We start from the raw sequence: 20,314 nt of genomic DNA on the forward strand, positions 1-20,314 counted from the left end.
AATAGTATCTATTGTTTCAAGTTTTGGTATTTTAAGACTTAAATCCTTTAATAACCTTCAGCTGAATTGCCTCTGGAAGATCTGGTAAAGATGTATGAAGGTGCCTTTGCAGAAAATTTTCACTGGCCCCAGCCGAAGCCTGACAGTGAAGAGGAGAGCAGTGAGGAAGGTAAATTACTCTTTGTTTAGAAGAAGTTGTGCTGATTTACAAGGTGAAATAAGTTCCTTGGCTCTTCAGGACTCTGTGAAAAGAGATTTTGTTCTAGGGGAAAACGCATATTGAGTGAATCACATCTAAAATTTCTCAGTTTGTGAAAAGAGGGCAGTGTTTGCCTGTCTTAAAGTGAAGATGTGTGAGATTTTCAAGAACAATACTGAGCCTTAGAAGAGCCTCTCTACACTGAATTAAACAGCACACTTCATAGGTAGCTTTAATTACACCTCTGTTCTGTACTAATGTGGTGATAGGTCTACATACTTGAAGACAGGTTTTAAGTAGTATGATAGGACCTCCCTAGAAGCTGTGGAAAAGCTAATGGTCATGTTAGCCTAGCTAACATGGGCCCTAGGGTATATCACCGTGTCCCGCAGCCATAGGGAGGAGGAGGAGAGAAGATCCAGCAGGCAGGAATTGTGCAGCAAGATTGATTTATTTAATGATTTTACAAACTCTTTTATAGACTTTTTTTCTTCATAGTCTAATTGGACAAAGGATCAGCCACCCCTTGGGGTGATTGGCTAAAATCCTAAAACACCCATTGTCAAAATATTTTTCTACTATACCATAAACAAGACTTTTCCAGGTTGCAGGTGGTTTGATTGTTTACATAACTCTGCTACCTCTTCTGCGTGAGAGAGAAGTCTCTCACAGACTTAGAAAATAGCAAGAAAATCCTTGCTAGCAGCATTTTTGTATCTACACCCAGCTACTGTGAATGTCCAGAATGTGTGCATGAACCTCAGCTTAGGCTATCTGCATTTTACTTGAACTAGCTTGAAAATCATAGAATTCCTTTTAAAAGTTAGCTGCCTCCTTTAGACCATGTCTGAATCCTGGTTATCTCAGTTCCTTTCTGTAACTGCTACTGAACCATGTTAGACGCCACTGTAATTTTCCTCTCTCTCCTAGAAATGGAAGACCATATGTCTGATAGGGAAAGTCCCCAGAAGGAAGTTGTCCTCATAGACTCCCTTCTCAGCATTGACCAGTACAAGGGCATGGACAGATCGAGTCCTCCCAAGAAGCACATGCGAGACATAGCGGAAGTCGCTGCTGCAGCAGAGATGTTGTTACCTAAAGGGAGCTCCAGGATAACAACAGCAGTAAGAGTCCCTATTTTCTGCTACTCTGTGTGCTGATGTTTACATAAAGAATGATTCATTTCTTCATTATTTTGTAGCTTTTAGCAAGAAACTGCATTTTTTTTTTTTCAAGTTACCTATAGTTTATGCTTTATGCCATGCTCTGTGAATTTAACTCAGGAAAAAATATCATATTATTCACATTACAGGTAAAATACAACACTCCATCACTGTTGTATGGGTCTCTCAGAGAATATCAGAAGATTGGGCTGGATTGGCTGGCAAAGCTATACAGAAAGAATCTCAATGGCATCCTGGCAGATGAGGCTGGGCTTGGAAAAACAGTGCAAATTATTGCCTTTTTTGCCCATTTGGCTTGTAATGAAGGTAAGTTCATTTGGCTAACAGTTTTAGACAGGTACTGGGCCAGCATTATCTTTGTGAATTGTAGCCTAGGTTCACTTTTTTTTCCCTACTGAACCATATCAGGCTTTAGTTAATGATGGGAGTAAGATTGTCAGAATAACTTTCTCATACTTTGTGACATAGGGGTGCCATCTAGTCAAGTATAGTGTCTGATCAATCTGTTACCCCCTAGAGATTCTTCTGAATACTTGTGAATTCTTATTAGAATAGAAAAAGCCTTACAAATTGTTTAATGACCAGGAGCAGATTAGTCATTAGAATACCTCTGTTTGTTGTTATTGGATCTCATTTTCAATGATTAATTTAGTGCAATGCACTTCAAAAATCAAGGGAGAATATAAGGCACATGCATTGTAAGGAGTCTCTTTCCAGTGTTAACTGCTGTGTTTCCCCTTCTGTAGGGAACTGGGGCCCTCACCTTGTTGTTGTCCGGAGCTGTAACATATTGAAATGGGAACTGGAATTGAAACGCTGGTGCCCGGGGTTGAAAATACTTCTCTACTTTGGGAGCCAAAGAGAACTTAGGGCAAAAAGACAGGTGCTGTATTCTGCAACTCTTACACTGTTGCCTAAGACCTTTAGCCTGTATTTATCTCTATGTTCCTTCCATGGTGATGTGATATGAGGAGTTTTAACACACTTCATGTTGGTTTACAAAGAGATTCACACCTAATGGTTCTAGATTTTCAAAGGCATTTTTGGAACCCTTTGGCATTGAGCAATACTTGCAATACTTCACCTGCTTTCTGAACTGACAATAATTCAAAGACCAAGACTTACTTTTAGAATGTGTTGGGTCATAGTGTCTTTTTTAATGAAGAAGTAGCTGGCTGTAAGATATTTGAGAGTTTTGCCTTAACTTTTCTGTCTCATCCTTTCTTTCCTTTTCCATAGGAATGGATGGAACCCAACAGCTTCAATGTGTGTATCACTTCCTACAAGCAGCTGTTCAAAGGCCACACAGCATTTATGAAAATGCGATGGAAATACTTAATAGTAGATGAGATGCAACAAATAAAGAATATGACTGAGAAGCACTGGGAGGCACTTTTCAGTCTTCGCAGGTACAGAGCAGAGAATTGATTTCCTGCTGGGAGTGGGTTTTTCTCTTCTCATGTGACACAGTTCCCTTCTTAAAAGAAAACTGATTAAAAAAAACCTCTTTTGACTTGGCCTGCCCAAATTCCTGAGTAACGTGCACCTATAGAGAGATAACTTTATTTGAAACCTTCAGGATTCAGAGAAATGCTTGAGTTCTTTTTGTTTCCGCTATCATAACACTGTAATTCTTCTTTGCTGATATTCTGTGCTCCCAAACAGATCCCCTGATGTTCTGATACTCTGGGATGAAGCACCTAGTTTGGTGGTATATTCAAGGTTGAAAAGATACTTTATCCTAGGTTTAATTTAAGTATATCTACATGATTCTTCTGTGTATCTGACAAACATAAAGGCGTAGTAATCAGTCAATTAAAAATCCTCTTTTGTTCACAGCCAGCATCGGTTGCTTCTGATAGACACTCCTTTGCATAACACATTGATGGAGCTGTGGACCATGGTACATTTTTTGATTCCGGGAATCTCCAGACCTTACCTGGATTTTCCAGTAAAAGCACCTAATGAGGAGAACCAGGATTATTGCCATAAACTGGTCATCAGGTTGCACAGAGTACGTTGTCATTTTTTCTCATGTGTCCTACTGCAGAAGTAATGCTGTTGAGGAGAGGGGGAATAAAAATATGTGGTTCAGATCAGAATTTGTGTCCTTTCTCAACACTTCGTTCAGTTTAGACAGAAAATCCTGTCTGTTCTGCTACCAGAAGAGTCAGGAGATTTTTAAAAAAAGTAATACAGGGCTCAGATTTTGAAGCATGATATGCAGAAATTAAAGAACAAATTAATGTCTATACAACTGTGTGCATAGCGGTATGATTATATATAGCATATGCAGTTTATCACATCAAATCTGTTCGGTGTGAATAGGTTTAGCTTCCTGTTGTAAACTCTTTGAAGTGAGAATTCTTTTCCTCTCAATTCTGAAACGTTTCAGATGATTCAGCCGTTTATTTTGCGGAGATCAAAGAGAGATGTTGAAAAGCAGCTCACAAAGAAATACGAGCACGTGCTGAAGTGCCGTCTGTCTAGTCGACAAAAAGCCATGTATGAGGATGTGATATTACAACCAGGGTAAGGGCTTAAAACAGTAAATGTAAAATGCTGTCACTTTCAGTGCTTAGGCAAGTAAATAAATGATTGTCATGGTGGGAAGTGTTTTAGTGTTTCTCTGAAATTTTCCATTATGGCCCATGAATAGAATGTGATTGCCTTATAGACTAGAATTTCAGCAGGTGATGCTATGGCCTTGTGAAAAACAAGCATTTACCTCTGGAACCTAAGAATTGAGTTATGATGGTCAGGTCTGCTGCTGCACTGTTTTAACATTTGTCTCTAATGAGTAGTTCTTCATTTTTTTAAAACCCAGAGTTTTTCCTCACCACCCCCCTGTCAATGGTAGTTGACAGGTGCAGGGGTGAAACAGAAACAAAGGAGGGAGAGGACAAGGGAGCTGCATAGGCTGTATTTGATTGTAAGGCAGACCTGGGTCTTTAAGTTCCACTTTTCCAAATTTACTTTTGGTACAGTGCTGCTTAAAATACTGCAGAAGCCCTTGGTGAAATCTAAACTTGTTTTAAGACTTTTGCATAACATACTGCATTGCTCATTCTCACCTTGCTGATTTAGGGACATTTCCATATAAGCTGCACATAAATCAGCTTCTTTCTGTATAATTTATTTGGTAGAACCCAGGAAGCCCTCAAAAGTGGACACTTCATCAGTGTCCTGCACGTCCTGATGCAGCTGCAGCGGATTTGTAACCACCCTGATCTGATAAACCCCCGGCTTTCAAGCTCCTCTTACGTATCAGAAACACTGGAATACAGAACAGCCTCTCTGGTGCTGCGAGCCCTGGAAAGGGATATTTGGAAGGTTGGTAGAAAATGTTTTTTTCCTCTCTTAGTGCCCTGGCAGAATTTCAGTACTTACTATTGTTTTCTTAAATGTCATAAGTCTACCTGAAGTTTATAAATAGAAGGAATTCCCTCTTCCATAACTGTGCCTACCAAGTGTGTTCTTGCTGCATCTCTTTCTTTTTTTTGTCATAGTGGTTTGAACTTTTCAAGTATTTTGTCAACAGTAATTTTTCATGAACTACTTGGTCAAAGGGAAATTAGCTTTGCTTTCATCATGCTCATGTTTTCAGGAATTTTCCAACACTGAAGTCACTCTGGTTAGCGCTGTGCTTATTTATGGCATTTTGCAATTTTCTTTTTGCTTTCAGTAGCTGAAGGAAAGCAAGATTTACTCTTTTTCACATAAGAGTGAACATTCTGTTACAGTGACTAATTAGTACCCTTCTGTCAATCCATTTGAAGTACCATTATTTCTGTTATTGTTAAACAAGCGATCGCACTCCTTGAGATGATTAAAAAAATATAATTAAAAGGAGTATGAGTAATGGAGCAGCTGAAGTTTTTGTTTCGTTTTATTTCCATCCTTCATATTTTTCTACTCCTAAATTACAATTTGGCATTTAAGCTTGGTAATTAACCTTCAGATTGTTCTATTTAATTGTTTGGAAACTACGATACATGAAGAATTGTTAAGTGTGCCTTACTTTGATTTCCATAAGTGGCTAGTGATGTCAGCTCTTTTTCTTCTAATGCTTAAAATGGGACTGTCAGTTTAAGATTTATTTCCAACTTTTCTAGACAGTTTTGACTAATAATTAATAGTTTATTTCTTAAACTATTTCAAGTTAAAAAGTAAATATATATCAATTTAATTCAACACTGAACATAAAGAGGACTTAACTGTTTGGGTCATCACATAAAACAAACTTAATTTTCTGAAATCCCTAGGAATCGGACCTGTCTCTTTTTGATCTCATTGGAATGGAAGACAAAATGACTCATTACGAAGCACAAATGTTGCCAAAACAAAAGGTTACTAGAAAGTTGATTGAAGAAATCTACAGCTCCCCTCCACCACCGGCGAGGCCCAACCCAGTGAAGCTCAAACCAAGCAGGTGTGTGCACCTGCACTCCTTAGCTAGAATTACAGCAGCAAAACGTGGTTCTCTTGCAATCTTTACTGAGTTCTCTCTGCATCTCTGCTAATGTGATTTACACAAAAGCTCAAGCTTACCGTTGCATTTAATTATTCTCTTGCTTTCTTGTTTACCTCTGAAAACAAGAATTTTTGTTTTTTGAGGCATGGAGTTCCATTTGAAGTTTGTTAATGGATTTCCCATAGTTCTTACTTCACCAGCAGATGAGCTTTGTTCTTGGATCTTGTTTATGGCAATGGAGTGTTGTTTTGCAAAATTAACATGAGGATAATTCAAGACTTAGTTGGGCCTACAGTGTCAGGTGTGGTCTCACTGTTAGGTAAGAGACATATGAAGTTTTATAGCAGTAAATTTTTTCAAAGTATTTCTCTCCTAGTGAAGTAGTGTTCTCAAAGTAATGTGGAACTATTTATCTAATGCAAGAGAGCTGCCTGATGACCTGCAGCATATTGATGTCTCTCTGGAGATTACATGGGAGCCCTTTTTTTCAGATATCTTCAGTATCTTTTTCCAGATACTGACCTAGCCTCTTTAAGGTGTTTGCTGTAATTGTGAAGCATCCTGCATTAAACTGGGTGTATGGCAATGAAAGTTTTCTTTCTTGGATTTAGCAAAATCACTTTCTGCAATGTTTACTCAGGAAGTTTGTGAAGTGATGAGTCTTGCCAGCTTCAGCCATCTGCAAGAAAGAGATTAGCATCTGACATGATCAGTTTATATGTTCCTCGGTGACAGAGGTTGTTTCTAAAGGCTAAGCTATGATCTTCCTATAGCCTTTGACTTTTCCTGTTCTTGTCAGGTTGTTCCAGCCCGTTCAGTATGGTCAGAAGCCCGAGGGCAGGACTGTAGTTTTCCCAAGCACTCAAGTCCAACGAACGGTGACCACGGCGACGGTGACTCAGCAGGGACAAGTGCGAGGCAGGTCCCCCATAGCTACGGTGTCTTCAAATCAAGGTAAGGGACTCAGTGCCACCTTGGTCACCTGCACCTCTGCATAGACAGATACAAATTAGTCTGTTTAATAGCACTCCTTTTCCCTCTAGCTTAATGGTCTAGAATACTAATGGCTTAAAAATACCAACAGACTAATTGCCAGTAAAATTCCCCACTAGTTTCTACAGTATGATCTGCCAGTGTAATGCAAAACTAAACTTTGTGTAACCTGTTAGCATATGGAGTAAATGTGCCACAGTTGGTATTTAAATCCTGAAGATGTGTAATGTTCTGTCAAAGATGGGATTGTACAGTGCTTCTCTGTATTTATTTAGCCTTTAAACAATGCTTTCCAAGTAGATAATGTTGTAAAAATAGGATGGAGTAAGAGGTGTGGCTAGCAATCCCAGTCTGTAAGGACAAAGCCGTTCTTGTAGCCATTTGATTATCCTGTTGGAAGGTTTCTTTTTAATGCAGGTTGTTTAAAAGAGCGGAGTTAAAACCTCTAACAGCTTGCACAAACAACCCTTATTGATTGCAGCTGCAGCAGCACAGTTTCAGACAACTCAGGCTTCCACCAGTGCTCCAAGACACCAGCCCGCAGTGACCTTCACCACAGCAACTAGCGCAGCCAACCCTGTGAAACCGCGGGGCCAGACCTCTGCGCCGGCCCCGCAGCCGGGCCAGCCCCAGCCACAGCCACAGCCCCCCCCGCACACCATCCAACAGAGTGTGCTGCCTCAGAGGCTCGTACTGACCTCTCAGGCCCAGGCACGGTTGCCTAGTAAGTGGCCTCCCCTTTCAAGGTTTCTCCCACCTTTGTACTACAATGAGGTTAAGTTACTAGGCACCCTAAAATGTGTACAGAATCGTTGTTTTTTTTTCACTCTTCTGATTAGCCTTGCTCAGTATGTTGCTTATGACCAAGGAAAATCGAAAATTGGATAAGAAACAATAGAATTGCTGTGGACATACATTAGCGGTGTCAACTTAATCTCCTATTTCTGCATGTTTCTTCTGCTGGCAAGACTTCCTTCAGACCAAATGTTTTAGCTCTCTCCTAATTATTCCTTTCATGTTAAACACTAATCCATCTGCTAAAGGCCTCTCTGGCAGAGAGGAGCGTCGCCACTGTTAGGCAGAGAAAAGCGATGAGGCTTTGCTTTAAGGTTGTATGTGCACTGCCTATTAGCATGTGTAGAGAGTACTGAGCACTGATGTATTAATTTTATCTCTGGGGTAATGCACTGCCTTTACAAAAGCTGAATTTTGACACCAATGTTTTTTCAGTATCGTAAAACTTAATGCTGAAATGCCTCTAACCTTTCTGCATTTAAATCACAAAAAGCTTGGTGCTTGCCACTTTGAAGCTTTTTGGTTTGTCTAAATGCAGATTGCTTGATATAAATCATGTCTCATCAGCAAATTTCAGATGTGTATTGACTGTGCCACACATACAAATATTTTAATTTCTTCCTTGAACCTTCCTTCATGCTCTTGAAAAGGCAGTGAAAATCACTTTAATGTCTATACTTGTTCTGTTACAAAGTGTCACATGAGTTTTCAGGTAGCTCTTAACTTTTTTGCTAATGAAAGTGGTAATTTCTAAAATGTTGATGTTCTTACCCTTTAAACAATCAGCTTCTTTCCAGTTTGTCCAACAAACATAGAAAGCAATACCTGCTTAACTTCTATATGACACTTTTGATGCACTAAGTATAATTATGCATGGAAGGCGCTTCAGCACCAGTTTACTAACCAAAATGTAGAATTGTGAATATTGAAAAACTTGCCTACCACTTTGACTTTTTTTTTAATGCCTGTTTCCCTCCTTAACAGGTGGTGAGGTAGTAAAAATAGCCCAGCTGGCTTCTATAGCAGGAGCACAAGGCAGGATCGCTCAGCCAGAGACCCCAGTGACTTTGCAGTTCCAAGGGAACAAGTTCACTTTATCACACAGTCAACTCCGCCAGCTCACTGCAGGGCAGCCCCTGCAGTTACAAGGTACTTATTTCAACACAGGCAGTTTGCCATTATTCAGAATGCTCGTGTTTTGATATGGGCACCACGTTCCTTGTTGCTGTATGTTGTGGAGATTATTCCAGCTCCAGTGGTTATACTGCCCTGCTCTTCCTATTTTCTGCGTGAGACAGGGGTGTCAAGGTAGCTCTGGTTTGAAAGATAAATGCCTATCAAATGAAAGACATGGTTACTTCCTTTTTCTGTATTGTATTTCAAAAATGTTATTATTTGATCTGTTTTCACACCCATGCAGTACAGCTAAAGTAAGGTGAGGCATTATTTGATGTGAACTCCCTGCTGAGCAGAAACAGACAAAACTGAGAACATTCTTGGTTTGTTCTGAAATTGTGTAAATAATACTTAAAGATTGGTGTATTTCTGAATTTTGACCCAACTATTGCCCTGAGCTGAATGCTCTACCTACAATAGATTTTGTTCTCAAATCTTCCTTGCTGGTTGGAGTGTATTGCCAAATTTAGGAGAATCTGCATATCTTGATTCTCTGTGGCCAACAAGATAAACAGAGGGAATGTTAAGTGAAGATTTTTTGTTTGATTGGATTTTGTCCAAATTCTGTATAAATACCTAGATTAGAATGATACCCCTATGACATGAAACTCCTCTTCAGCTGTGAATACTTGGGTGTTTCCCTCCTTTTTAGCAGATTGGTGTAATGAACGTGTCTGGTAAACTTTAACATAGTTTGAAGTAGTAATGATCTGTTTGCAATGGTAATAGATTCAGCTAGAAAACATGAATTCTTTCCCACTCTCTCCACCCTAATGTGGTTTAAAATCCTCCACTGCAGGAAGTGTCCTTCAGATCGTGTCAGCCCCTGGGCAGCAGTACCTGAGGCCTCAGGGCCCTGTGGTCATGCAGACGGTTTCCCAAGCAGGAACTGTGCAGAACGCCCTGAATGCTTTAGGAAACCAGCACCAGGCAGGTGTCCCAACTTCCACTGCAGTCACACAGCAAGGTGGGTTTTCCAGCCTGAAGAAATGTCTCTGTCTAAATATTTAATTGCTAAAATCGCGTTCATATGTAACTCAGAATTGTTGCAGATCATAATTCTGTAACTTGAGTTCAGAAGTGGGTAAACTGTGAGGCAAATTCTTCCAGTTTGTACTCAATGTGTGCTAAAATTTTAAGAAAATTTTTAGTACAAACTTGGGAGAGCATGTAACTTAATTATAGGGGGATTTTTTGCCAGTTTCACCTTTGGTCAAATTTTTGCGGGAAGAAGTAAATTTGAAATACTTTGTTAATTTTTGCAAGGAAAAATCAAGGGTGATTATTTTTTATACTGGCAGAGAATGTCCAGTAATGCTCTCCATTTTCCCACTCTGATTTTTATCTAATTTCTTTCACTTCTCCAGCTGATCAAGCTACAGTTTTCCATTTCTCTCTGTGAATGTTGCTTGGGTATTTGGTGCCTTGCTGTAAATGTGGTCAGTTCCTTGCTTAAAAACACAACCAAGATATTGATCAAAAATAATAGAAAAATGAATGCATTTACAACAAAACAGCAGATTATTAAATGAAGGTAAATGTAACACTTGGAGTTCATTCCCTGAAAATGGCCATCTGCTGTAATTTTCTTGGGATATAAACCATTCCTTCAAAATGGTGTGATGTTCTTACAGTGTAGTTAACTGTCTGGGAAAATACCTGCCAACAGTTGAATTCACAAGAATGCTACTGAGATTCCATCATATGATTTCACCAATTTGTAGATAACACTGAATTGATGTGTTTTCTGAAAAATCTGAGATGATTTGCTTAAGATAAGTTAAAACAATCTTTTCCTGAATTGGAACATTTTCTATTTTCTATTGTGCTCATATTAACGTTTTCTAAATGTTAACATGTATTGCACTGTACATGGCATTTTGAATAAAGTACAAATGCAGCACAGCACTTCACTTTGTACAAAAAATTCCTTTGATCTATCTTGGATTTTTGTGAGAACAGTTAGTGTAAATATCTGTCAGAGATGTGGTGTATAACAAAGTACAAATTTACAATACCCAATGGATATTCAGACTAAAAATTTGTCTGCAACAGTGATGTGTTACAGCTATGAAATGTCTACTTATTGAAAATAATAAATGAGAGCAATTTTCAGAAGAATAAATATATAAACACAAGGTTTATCCTCAGTTTGTATTCCAGGTAGAGCTACAGTGACTAACTTGCCATCTGGTGACATGGGAGCAGTGTTAAAACCAGCACCTTTGCATGGACAGTCACAGGTACTCAATTTTTATTTTCTTGTGGGAGCACAACCTTTCAGAATCAATTTTAACTCCATGTCATAGTTGGAAGCTATAATTTGCAAAGCTGGAATCTGTTAAAAACTCTGATGATTACAGAATAGGTAAATAGCCCAACTTCTGTCCATGTTTCAGGTTGACAGAGCTGATGCATTTATCCATAGATAAAATAAATTCTGGTGTATAAAAGCAGCTGACAGCTTTCTTGTGCTGTGATAGACAGGTTCTTGTAACTGTTATATATTTTAATTGTGTAGTGATGCATAAATAAAGAAATCATAAGTTCTTTTTTGTGTTTTGAACACAATGGCAAATTGGGCAAATTTTTATAGATTTCTAATCTTAACAAGTTTTTAGAAAAGATACTCAAGCAACTTAAAAAGCATAGGGAAACATCAAGAATATATCAAAAGCTATGAAAATGTACTATTAAAAAGCAAGAAGATACTAAACTAAGGTAGAATTGACTCTTTAATCTGAATTGAATTCAGCTGTGGTCTAGATTTTATCTGAAATTTACGCCTTTAGTAATTGGCCTAAGTAGCAGTTCTACTTGAGGATCTATACTCTGATCCTGATAGTTTCATTTTAAAGAACCTCGAACCCCTCATTTATTGTGATGAGCAGCAAATGTGCTTTTTATTCACCTTTTCTTGGCAAAGGAGACATACGAGGAGAAGAACCGGCTCTTGAAGGAGCGCCTGGACAGGATCTTCTCCGGCAACGAGCGCCGCTGCTGGCGGGCCCCGATGTACGGCCGGGACGTGCTGAGTGTTTGCTCTCTGGCTGCAGACAGGAAGGCCTCCCAGCTGCCTTCCAGTGAAGGCAACAGCTGGAGGTGGGCTGGCTTTGTCAACTGCTGCCTTTCCTCAAGTGCCTCTGGAGGCCCAAGTAACCCCTTGCGGGAAATGATCCTGGGTTTGGTTCAGCAACAGGAATCTGTAAAGGATCTTGTTAACAGGTAATGTGTGACTCTGCCTAGCATCTGGTTATTTCTAAAACACCTTTCAAAAAGGCTTAAGTTTCTCTTGATGAGCTTATTTGGTTTAGACTGGTTTATTTAGCAGTAAACGACATGCAGCATGAAAGTAAAAAGAAGCGACTTCTGTTTCCTTTGCATCTTTGTAAGAAGTGTTTTCAGGGTCTCTTTCCTAATTTCAAGCCCAAATTCAGCTGACCATACTTAGGCTTACATTTTTATGCTTTGGATTTACTTGAATAGGTACCTCTTGGACCCAACTAACACGAGTTAAGACCCAGAGATACAGTTTTAGTTTAGCCAAGACTGACTTTTATTGCTATGCCTATGATTATTGATAATCAATTTATGTGTTGCTTTTCAATTGGAATTCCTTGTTTTGATGCTTTTCACAGGGCTCTCTTCGTGTTGCCAGCTGCAGTTGCTGCTCCCCCATGTTTGTATGTAGCAAATCCTCCCCCTTCATACAGTCACAGACTGAAACTCCTTAAGCAAAGCCTAAGGCAGAAGGCAGCCCCACACTTGCATCAGTTGCAACAGCTGACAACTCCTCACTTGCTGCAGTTCCCTGACCTCCGGCTGGTGCAGTATGACTCAGGTAAAGGACATTTGCTGACAATATTTCTGTAATTTCCTGTGTCACATGAATGGAATTTCTGTATAAAACTCCTTGTTGGTTTTTCTGTTTGAATTACAGGAAAATTAGAAGCTCTTGCTGTCTTGCTTCAGAAGTTGAAATCTGAAGGGCGCCGTGTGCTGATTTTGTCACAGATGATTCTGATGCTGGACATACTGGAGTTGTTCCTGAATTTCCATTTCCTCACATTTGTGAGGATTGATGAATATGCCAACCAGGAACAACGGCAGGTAAGTGTGCCCTCCAGCTGCCCACTGGTATAGCAGTATGTGCTGCCAAGGCTTTTATACACTACAACAGGGAAAGGAAATTTGCCTCGTTTTGTACTCAGTTTGAAACACTTGACTTGTTTTTATCTGTTTTTTTTATTAGGCTGTAGTGAATTTGGTTTGGCATTTTATTTTGGTGTGTGGTTTATTTAGTCCTTGCTTTTATTCTGTTCATGTAGGAGCTGATGAAAATTTTCAACAGAGACAAGCGCATTTTCTGTGCCATCCTTTCCTCTCACAGCCGTTCCACGGGAGTCAATCTTGTCGAGGCAGACACTGTTGTGTTCTATGACAATGATCTGAACCCAGTGATGGATGCAAAAGCTCAGGAATGGTGTGACAGAATTGGGAGATGTAAAGATATCCATATATACAGGTGATGGTGACAGTCAGTGTCTGCTCTTTAACATGTTTTAATGTAAGGTTATTTCAGACAGTGCTGCCCTGTATGACCTGGAATAAAGTGGAAACAGTGCTGAAAACCACCTCCCTTCAATAAAAAAAGTTGCCAGGATATCCTATGAAAAAGTGGGGGGGGGGTTTAACACCAAGTGTAATGAATGAATCATACCTGCATGGGTTTTGTCTGTTAGCCTACATGGAATTTTATAACTTTTCCTTTATGTTGTTGATTTTTTTTTTAAATTAACATAAATTATTAAAAGAAAGCCCTACAGTAGTGGTGGTAGTGTGTTTTTTTTCTGGGTCTGCACCATAACTAAAAAAACTCCCAGAAATTATCACATTTTAAGAGTATAGTGTTATTCTCTACGGACAATTTATCTTTTTGTTTCTGAAAGCTGTTTTGGAAATGACTTACCAGATTTCTCTTTTTTTTTCGTTTTTTTTTTAGGCTTGTCAGTGGTAATTCTGTAGAAGAGAAACTTTTGAAAAATGGCACAAAGGACTTGATCAGAGAAGTAGCTGCTCAGGGAAATGACTATTCAATGGCCTTTTTAACACAGGTAAGTTAATATTCAGAATGCATTGAAACACCCATGTCTCAGTGTTTAATAAATTCAAGCATCTGTGTTGGAGTGTTTAGAAGCAGTTTAGTAGAAGTCTGTCTGGGCTAGAATTAATAAGGAAACATATTGGATTTCATGATTGCTTGAACTCTCAGTGTTGGGGCCACATTCTCTAAGATACCATCCATCTGTTTTGTTCTGTTACTTGCATAGTGATGCACACATACCACCCATGACTTAAGATACTGTGATTTCTTCACCCTGCTGCAAAATTTTGCAGAGCTTGCAAGGATGAAGGTCTCAATAGCTTTAAAAATGTGAAATAAGAAATTTGTGTATTTAGAGAGATAGGCTCTCAATTGCTGCTCTGAAGATGCACGAGGCAGTGACTCCACTGGTGAAGCCAGACCATCCCAGCTGGCACTCCCAATATAGAAAAAAAGTAGAATGCTCCCAGTAACTGAATGTATTTCTCTTTTTCCTTCTATTTACCAAGCAAACAATTCAGGAATTGTTTGAGGTTCATTCTCCTATGGAGGATTCTGGATTTAGAGTGAAAGCAGAAGAATTTGTGGTACTTTCTCAAGAGCCGTCTCCAGCAGAAAATATTTCACCTAAAGTTGCAAGACCATTCATAGAGGTAATGATTAACACATACATTAAAAATACAGCTGTGCAACGTTAGTATTAAACAACTGACTGATCTTGTTTTATTTGGGTAAATTCTGTCTCTTTCTTATAATTTTATGCTCTTCTGTCATTTGTGGCAGAACTTCCAAAAGCCCAAAGCTGAGTGTTATACTTTCTGGGACTGTTTCTCTTGCTGCAGCAGAGTCTTAGTCCAGACATTTGTGTGGCATTTCAGTGAACTCCTTATGGAGTTTCTTTCCATATTTTTGAATTCTTAATTATTTTTGAAATGTATCTTTCTGAAAGGCCCTCAACAGCATTGAACGAGAGGATGAGGAGTCAAATGATCACATTCAAGAAATAGGATCTGAGTCAAGCATTGAACCTTTAATCTCAGAGCTCTGTGAGACAAAATACAATGAAGAGCCCTCACAGCTGCAGGAGTTAGTTGCTGTTGTGGATCAGGTACCACATCTTCCCTTGAATATCTGGCTAAAAAGTAATGTTTAGTTCAAATGTTTCAATTTCTTTGCAGTTTGACCTTAAAGCAACTTTGTTGTCTATTCCATTAAATGGACAGGAGATTTCCCCCTGATTTAAGATGTTAAGATGAGTCTTAAGGAGAGCTTTGATACTTCATGTAACACTTGTTTTATTATCCTTAAAGTAACGTTTTTTCACTTTGATACTGCCCTCAGCTGACTCCAATTGAGAAGTATGCTTTGAATTATCTGGAGCTCTTCCACGGTTCATTTGATGACAATGAGCCACGGTTGAGTGAGGTAAAACAAATCTTTATTTTCCGTGTTATTCTGTCACAGAACAACATTTATTATATTTTCAATATGAAATGGAAGTTTCTCCAGTGATGTGGAATATATTGTAGGCACTTCTGTGATCTTTTCTTGCTATACCTTATGAACAGCATAATGTCTTACAGAGAGCTTATTATTTTGGGATTCTCTGGTTTAAGCAGGTGTCAGTTCTTAATTTCTTTTTTTATAAAATGGGAATTACTTTCAGCTCAGCTCAGCAAATATTTGTTGTACTCCATTGATAGCGAGGGAAAAAATTTCATTAATTTCAGTGAGCTTGTGTTCTGGTTGTCTTCATTGTTTTTATGCCTTGAAGATTTTTTGCCTTTTCTTTTATACCCCTGTTATACCTTTTTACAACTTTTGTATTCTTAGTGCTTTTTGCCTACATCCTTGGACTTGTTTGTTCAGCTAGGGGACTAAACATTTTAGAAGCTTTGTAGTTAAGGGTTAGTGTGCCCCAGACCCCAAGGTCCTCTCCAGAACACATTCTGTAAACTAAGATAGAACCATCCAGGGGAAGGTTCCTTGGGGAGGGGGGCTCATTCAAGGCTTTCATTGGGGAATTTTTGATAGATATGCTAATTAGTAAAACCTATGATGTTATACCAGATCATCTGGGGGTTGTGCATTGTGGTGTGCATAGAGGTGCATTTGACCTGGATGTGTGCACCTAAAGATCCTTAAAATAAATACCAAGGTAAAATCCCTTTTTCCCTTCTAACCATGTTTGACTCTTGATTTTAAGACCAGGAAAAGGCATCAGTTTAACTGAAATTCTTTGATTGCTTTATATTGATGGTTTAAAAACCTTCAGCAAAGGCCAAGAAATATCTTCTAAATGATTGTGAAAGTATCTGTTAAGAAATTGCTATAAGATTCCCATGCCTGAAAATGACAAAGTTCAAGGCATTTATCCATAAAATTACAAACTGATGATTTCTAATCCAGAGCCTGTTACTGTGTAAAGTTTCTAAGGAGTCTGACTTTCATCTAGATGGAACTGAAAACTGCAAAGAAAGCCTGGGAAGTCCAGCATATGAAGGAGTTAAAGGAAAGAGAGCAAAAAATGCTTTGGGAGGATGAAGAGGAACTTCTAACCTACACTCGGGAGGATGCGTACAACAAAGTAATTGCTGATTAGTCTTGTTTTTCTTAACAGTGTATTTCTTAACAGTTACTCTGAGAATACCTGTTCCTTGCAGACTTCAGTTGGATCATTTGAATTGTGTTCTCTTTTTGCTGTGTAGGAATATGTCTATGAAGGTCCAGATGGACAAACTGAAATTATGCCAGTAAGTAAAAGTAGCACCAGGCAGCCTAAACAGGCTTTTTATTTTATGAAACCTAAAATAAAGATCAGTGGAGAGTTAACGTTGCAGTAATCACAAATTTTGTTTTGTGCAGCTCTGGACTCCTCCTACTCCACCTCAGGATGACAATGATATCTACATAGATTCTGTTATGTGCCTGATGTATGATACCACCCCTATTCCAGAGTCTAAATTGCCTCCAGTGTACGTCAGGAAGGAGCGTAAACGACACAAAACAGATCCGTCTGGTGAGTGTTTCTTCAAAACTGTTCTGAGATGTATTGCTGATAGTGTAAAAAAAATTGGGGTTTTTCATACCTTCCGCATGTCTGGTCCAGTAAAGATCGGATTGGCAGATTTGAAGAGATGAAAATTTTTGTCTCACCATGGCCTTGAAGCAGTGGAATCGCTGCAAGGCCCACTTCCTAGGGTGTGTCTTCTTTTTAGACATAAAAGTGTTCTTAAAAGGACAATTTTAGAAAACAGGCATTCCATTTTGTGAGTTAGGACAGGACTGGTCTTACTTTATAACAGGCTCTGTGTAGTTCCTGACCGTGCTTTTCAGAGGCAGGGGGGAGTACTCTGTAAGCGTAGGAGCATTTTGCAGCTGAGGAATCAAAGAATGGTAGTGTCTGTCCACCAATAATGCTTTATTTTTTGTCTTGGCAGCAGGTAGAAAGAAGAAGCAACGTCATGGGGAGACAGTTATCCCACCTCGTTCACTCTTTGATCGAGCAACCCCAGGAATGTTGAAAATGCGCCGAGAGGGCAAAGAGCAAAAGAAGAACATCTTGTTGAAACAACAGACACAGTTTGCAAAGCCTTTGCCAACTCTTGTCAAACCAGCCACTGAAGCTGGACAGGATAATCCAGAGTGGTTGATCAGCGAAGACTGGGCACTTCTGCAGGTCAGATGATAGCTGCAGCTTCTGCTGTCATTATGTTTTTATTCCTGCACTTTATCTCTTCAAGGTTATTTCTAATTCATAATGGCATTTTGATGACATAACTCAGAACAGATTGCCTGTCATTTGTGCTCCTCTAAGGAGAAATTAAAGGCTAAACTACAAAATGTACGATTAAGTCCAACTGTTGTTTTAGAAACCACTTACTATTACTCAGAGTAGTTGTGCTGGCTGGACACTGGATAATGCAGCTAAGGTTCTTCTCCCTTTGAGAGGAGAGCAGCACTTGAATAGCAGCTCTCTGTCCCTCTCATACCAATCTCCAAGTGTTTCCCTGCACATCAATCTGCATAATGGCACCTTATGCTTGTTTATTCTCTGTGACTGTAGGTGAACACAGAGCCTTAGCCCTGAGCTGTCCCACTGTAGTAATGGTGTGTGGGCACATGCAGGTAAGGGAAGGTTCGGAAGATGGCAACGATTTGTCACCTGAAGCTTTTGTACCTTTCTCTGTTGCAGGCAGTGAAGCAGCTGCTGGAGCTTCCTTTAAACCTTGCTGTTGTGTCACCAGCACACACTCCCAACTGGGACCTGGTTAGTGACGTTGTTAACTCCTGCAGCAGAGTCTATCGCTCGCCCAAGCAGTGCCGCAACAGATACGAGAATGTCATAATCCCAAGGGAGGAAGGAAAGGTGAGTTCACGTAGAATGATGCGTCTTGTTTTTACCTTAAGTTGTAGAGTTTTTTTTCCTTATCTCCATAAACACTTGTTTTTTGTTAAACGTTTCAACAGTGTAAATAAATAACTTTTAAAAGACTTTTTAAATTATTCTCATCAGGATTTCCACTTATTTTATGTGATTTCTTTGAAAAGAAAAAGCACCTGAACAAAATCTTCCACAAAAGATCATCTAACTTTCCTTCTTATTTTACAGCTAATGTACGAAGCTAATCCTAAAAAGAAGACAAAAAGTATTTATAAGGTGTGCATTGGTATTCTTTCAAAATCAAATCTAGACACTGTGGTATTTAGCAGCAATGGAGGTGGGCAGATAATTCATATGAGATCCATGTTGAGTGTTACTTGAGTTCTGAAACATCAATTAAAATTCCAAATTTATTTTTCCTTTCTTTGTTGATACAGTGGATTGACACCAGACTTCAGCTTTTGGATTTGATAGATAAATTTTAGATCATGCAAGAAGTTTGTGATTTCACTTAAACTGTAGTTGGCATTTTTCCACCAAACAACCACCATGCATCTTATCCTGATGGTACATAAGATCTGTAAGAATGAACTTCATGCTAGAGTCTAAGTGGATTACAAATATATAGTGAAATTGATGCCTGAAACACCTTTTAGTAAATGAGGATGATAGGATGCTACAGAAACAAAAACAAATTCCATGACTGTGAACGCCTTCTTCCAAACCACACAGCAATTTAGTGACAGAGTTGGGTGGAGAATCCAGACCTTCTGGCTGTAGTCCCATTCTCTGACTGCTAAGGAGGTTTGTCCCTGACTGGCAGTTTCTGCTTAGGAGAAGCCAAATGTTAGAGTGGCATGGTGTGTGGATGTTAACCTAGCTTTGTTGGGAGAGCAGTGCAGTGATGGTTTTATTATCTTACGTGTGCGCTACGCATAACTGTAAACTAATGGGCTCTTGGTTTGGGTACTGAATTAAACTTGCAAAATCTAAACTAAAGCAAAGATTCTCTTTCAAATTAGAGTTTGCCATTTTGTACGTCCCCAAGTGCTGATGCCAGTGTGACCGTGAGAACTGCTCCTTATTTTGCTCTTTCTTTATATATTTCCCATAGAGTTTTGTGTGACAGTAAGTTATCAGTGACACGAGGCAGGAACCAGTCTGTGATAGATATGTTGGAGTATGTTTTTAAATAATCTACGAGCGCGCCTTGTTTTTAAACATAGACAAAATGCCCTTTTGGGTGTGTTTGCAATTGAAAGTTGGTTTGTTTTCTTTTTTTTAGACTAAAAACAGTCGCCCACTTCGTACCAATCAGATCTATGCTCAAGATGAGGGTGCAACCCACACACAGCTTTATACTAATCATTTTGAGATGATGAAAATGATTGCAGGGAAAAGAAGTCCACCTATCAAACCTCTGTAAGTTTACCTGGGATCGTTTGATCTCCCTGTCACCACGGATCTCCTGGAAACTGTGTTCTGAATGGCTCTCAAAACCCAGAATTATTCCACACTCTGTTTCTCTGTTCTTGATCTCTCTCTGTGTGTTGTGTTACTGCAAACACCTCCGTATTTTGTGCATTTGGGTCTCACTGCAGGAATTTGCTCTTTGTCATTAAGAGCAGAACAGCACTCGGGCTTTTTTTTTAATCTACTTTATATTCATTTGCCTGAATTGTAAACAATTTGGTGTCTGCTGTTTAGTAGTACATTCTTTTCTATGTATCTTCCTGCAGTTTTTCTGTATTTACTTAATATTTACTCTCTTTCTTAAATATCTGTCTGTATGCAGGCTCCAGTACTGATGGGAATATCATGAAAACTTCACCAAAACTGTAGTGTTATATGCTAAAAGAGGTGAAATTAAGTACTGGTTTTAAGGTTTTTCTGTCTCCAGTAATACAGTTTTGCTCAATTTCAGACTTGGCATGAATCCTTTCCAGAAGAATCCAAAGCATGCATCGGTGCTTGCAGAAAGGTGAGCACTCCCTGTCTTGAAGGA

The 20,314-nt window shown here is 39.1% G+C and overlaps 1 protein-coding gene across 17 annotated transcripts in view; it reads left to right on the top strand.

The window, feature by feature from the left end:
* The window catches only part of EP400 (E1A binding protein p400), a 57,822-nt gene that overhangs the window by 26,631 nt on the left and 10,877 nt on the right, over window positions 1-20,314 (top strand). For 15 of the 17 annotated variants that reach the window (XM_082293355.1, XM_082293354.1, XM_082293346.1 and 12 more), the window contains 29 exons: window positions 62-169; window positions 1,130-1,323; window positions 1,512-1,689; window positions 2,130-2,266; window positions 2,623-2,792; window positions 3,223-3,397; window positions 3,779-3,915; window positions 4,530-4,716; window positions 5,649-5,815; window positions 6,657-6,811; window positions 8,630-8,794; window positions 9,621-9,788; window positions 10,973-11,064; window positions 11,748-12,046; window positions 12,460-12,662; window positions 12,762-12,931; window positions 13,150-13,346; window positions 13,824-13,935; window positions 14,435-14,578; window positions 14,875-15,033; window positions 15,267-15,350; window positions 16,381-16,512; window positions 16,634-16,678; window positions 16,791-16,944; window positions 17,366-17,604; window positions 18,121-18,294; window positions 18,538-18,585; window positions 19,595-19,731; window positions 20,234-20,290. In XM_082293355.1, coding sequence (XP_082149481.1) covers window positions 62-169; window positions 1,130-1,323; window positions 1,512-1,689; window positions 2,130-2,266; window positions 2,623-2,792; window positions 3,223-3,397; window positions 3,779-3,915; window positions 4,530-4,716; window positions 5,649-5,815; window positions 6,657-6,811; window positions 8,630-8,794; window positions 9,621-9,788; window positions 10,973-11,064; window positions 11,748-12,046; window positions 12,460-12,662; window positions 12,762-12,931; window positions 13,150-13,346; window positions 13,824-13,935; window positions 14,435-14,578; window positions 14,875-15,033; window positions 15,267-15,350; window positions 16,381-16,512; window positions 16,634-16,678; window positions 16,791-16,944; window positions 17,366-17,604; window positions 18,121-18,294; window positions 18,538-18,585; window positions 19,595-19,731; window positions 20,234-20,290 — 4,387 coding nt within the window. The remainder of the gene's footprint in view (window positions 1-61; window positions 170-1,129; window positions 1,324-1,511; window positions 1,690-2,129; window positions 2,267-2,622; window positions 2,793-3,222; window positions 3,398-3,778; window positions 3,916-4,529; window positions 4,717-5,648; window positions 5,816-6,656; window positions 6,812-8,629; window positions 8,795-9,620; window positions 9,789-10,972; window positions 11,065-11,747; window positions 12,047-12,459; window positions 12,663-12,761; window positions 12,932-13,149; window positions 13,347-13,823; window positions 13,936-14,434; window positions 14,579-14,874; window positions 15,034-15,266; window positions 15,351-16,380; window positions 16,513-16,633; window positions 16,679-16,790; window positions 16,945-17,365; window positions 17,605-18,120; window positions 18,295-18,537; window positions 18,586-19,594; window positions 19,732-20,233; window positions 20,291-20,314) is intronic. The other 2 variants (XM_082293349.1, XM_082293351.1) reach the window with 2 other exon arrangements.

The sequence above is a fragment of the Coloeus monedula genome, assembly GCF_965178545.1.
Source record: "Coloeus monedula genome assembly, chromosome: 18".
NCBI classification, from domain to species: domain Eukaryota; kingdom Metazoa; phylum Chordata; class Aves; order Passeriformes; family Corvidae; genus Coloeus; species Coloeus monedula.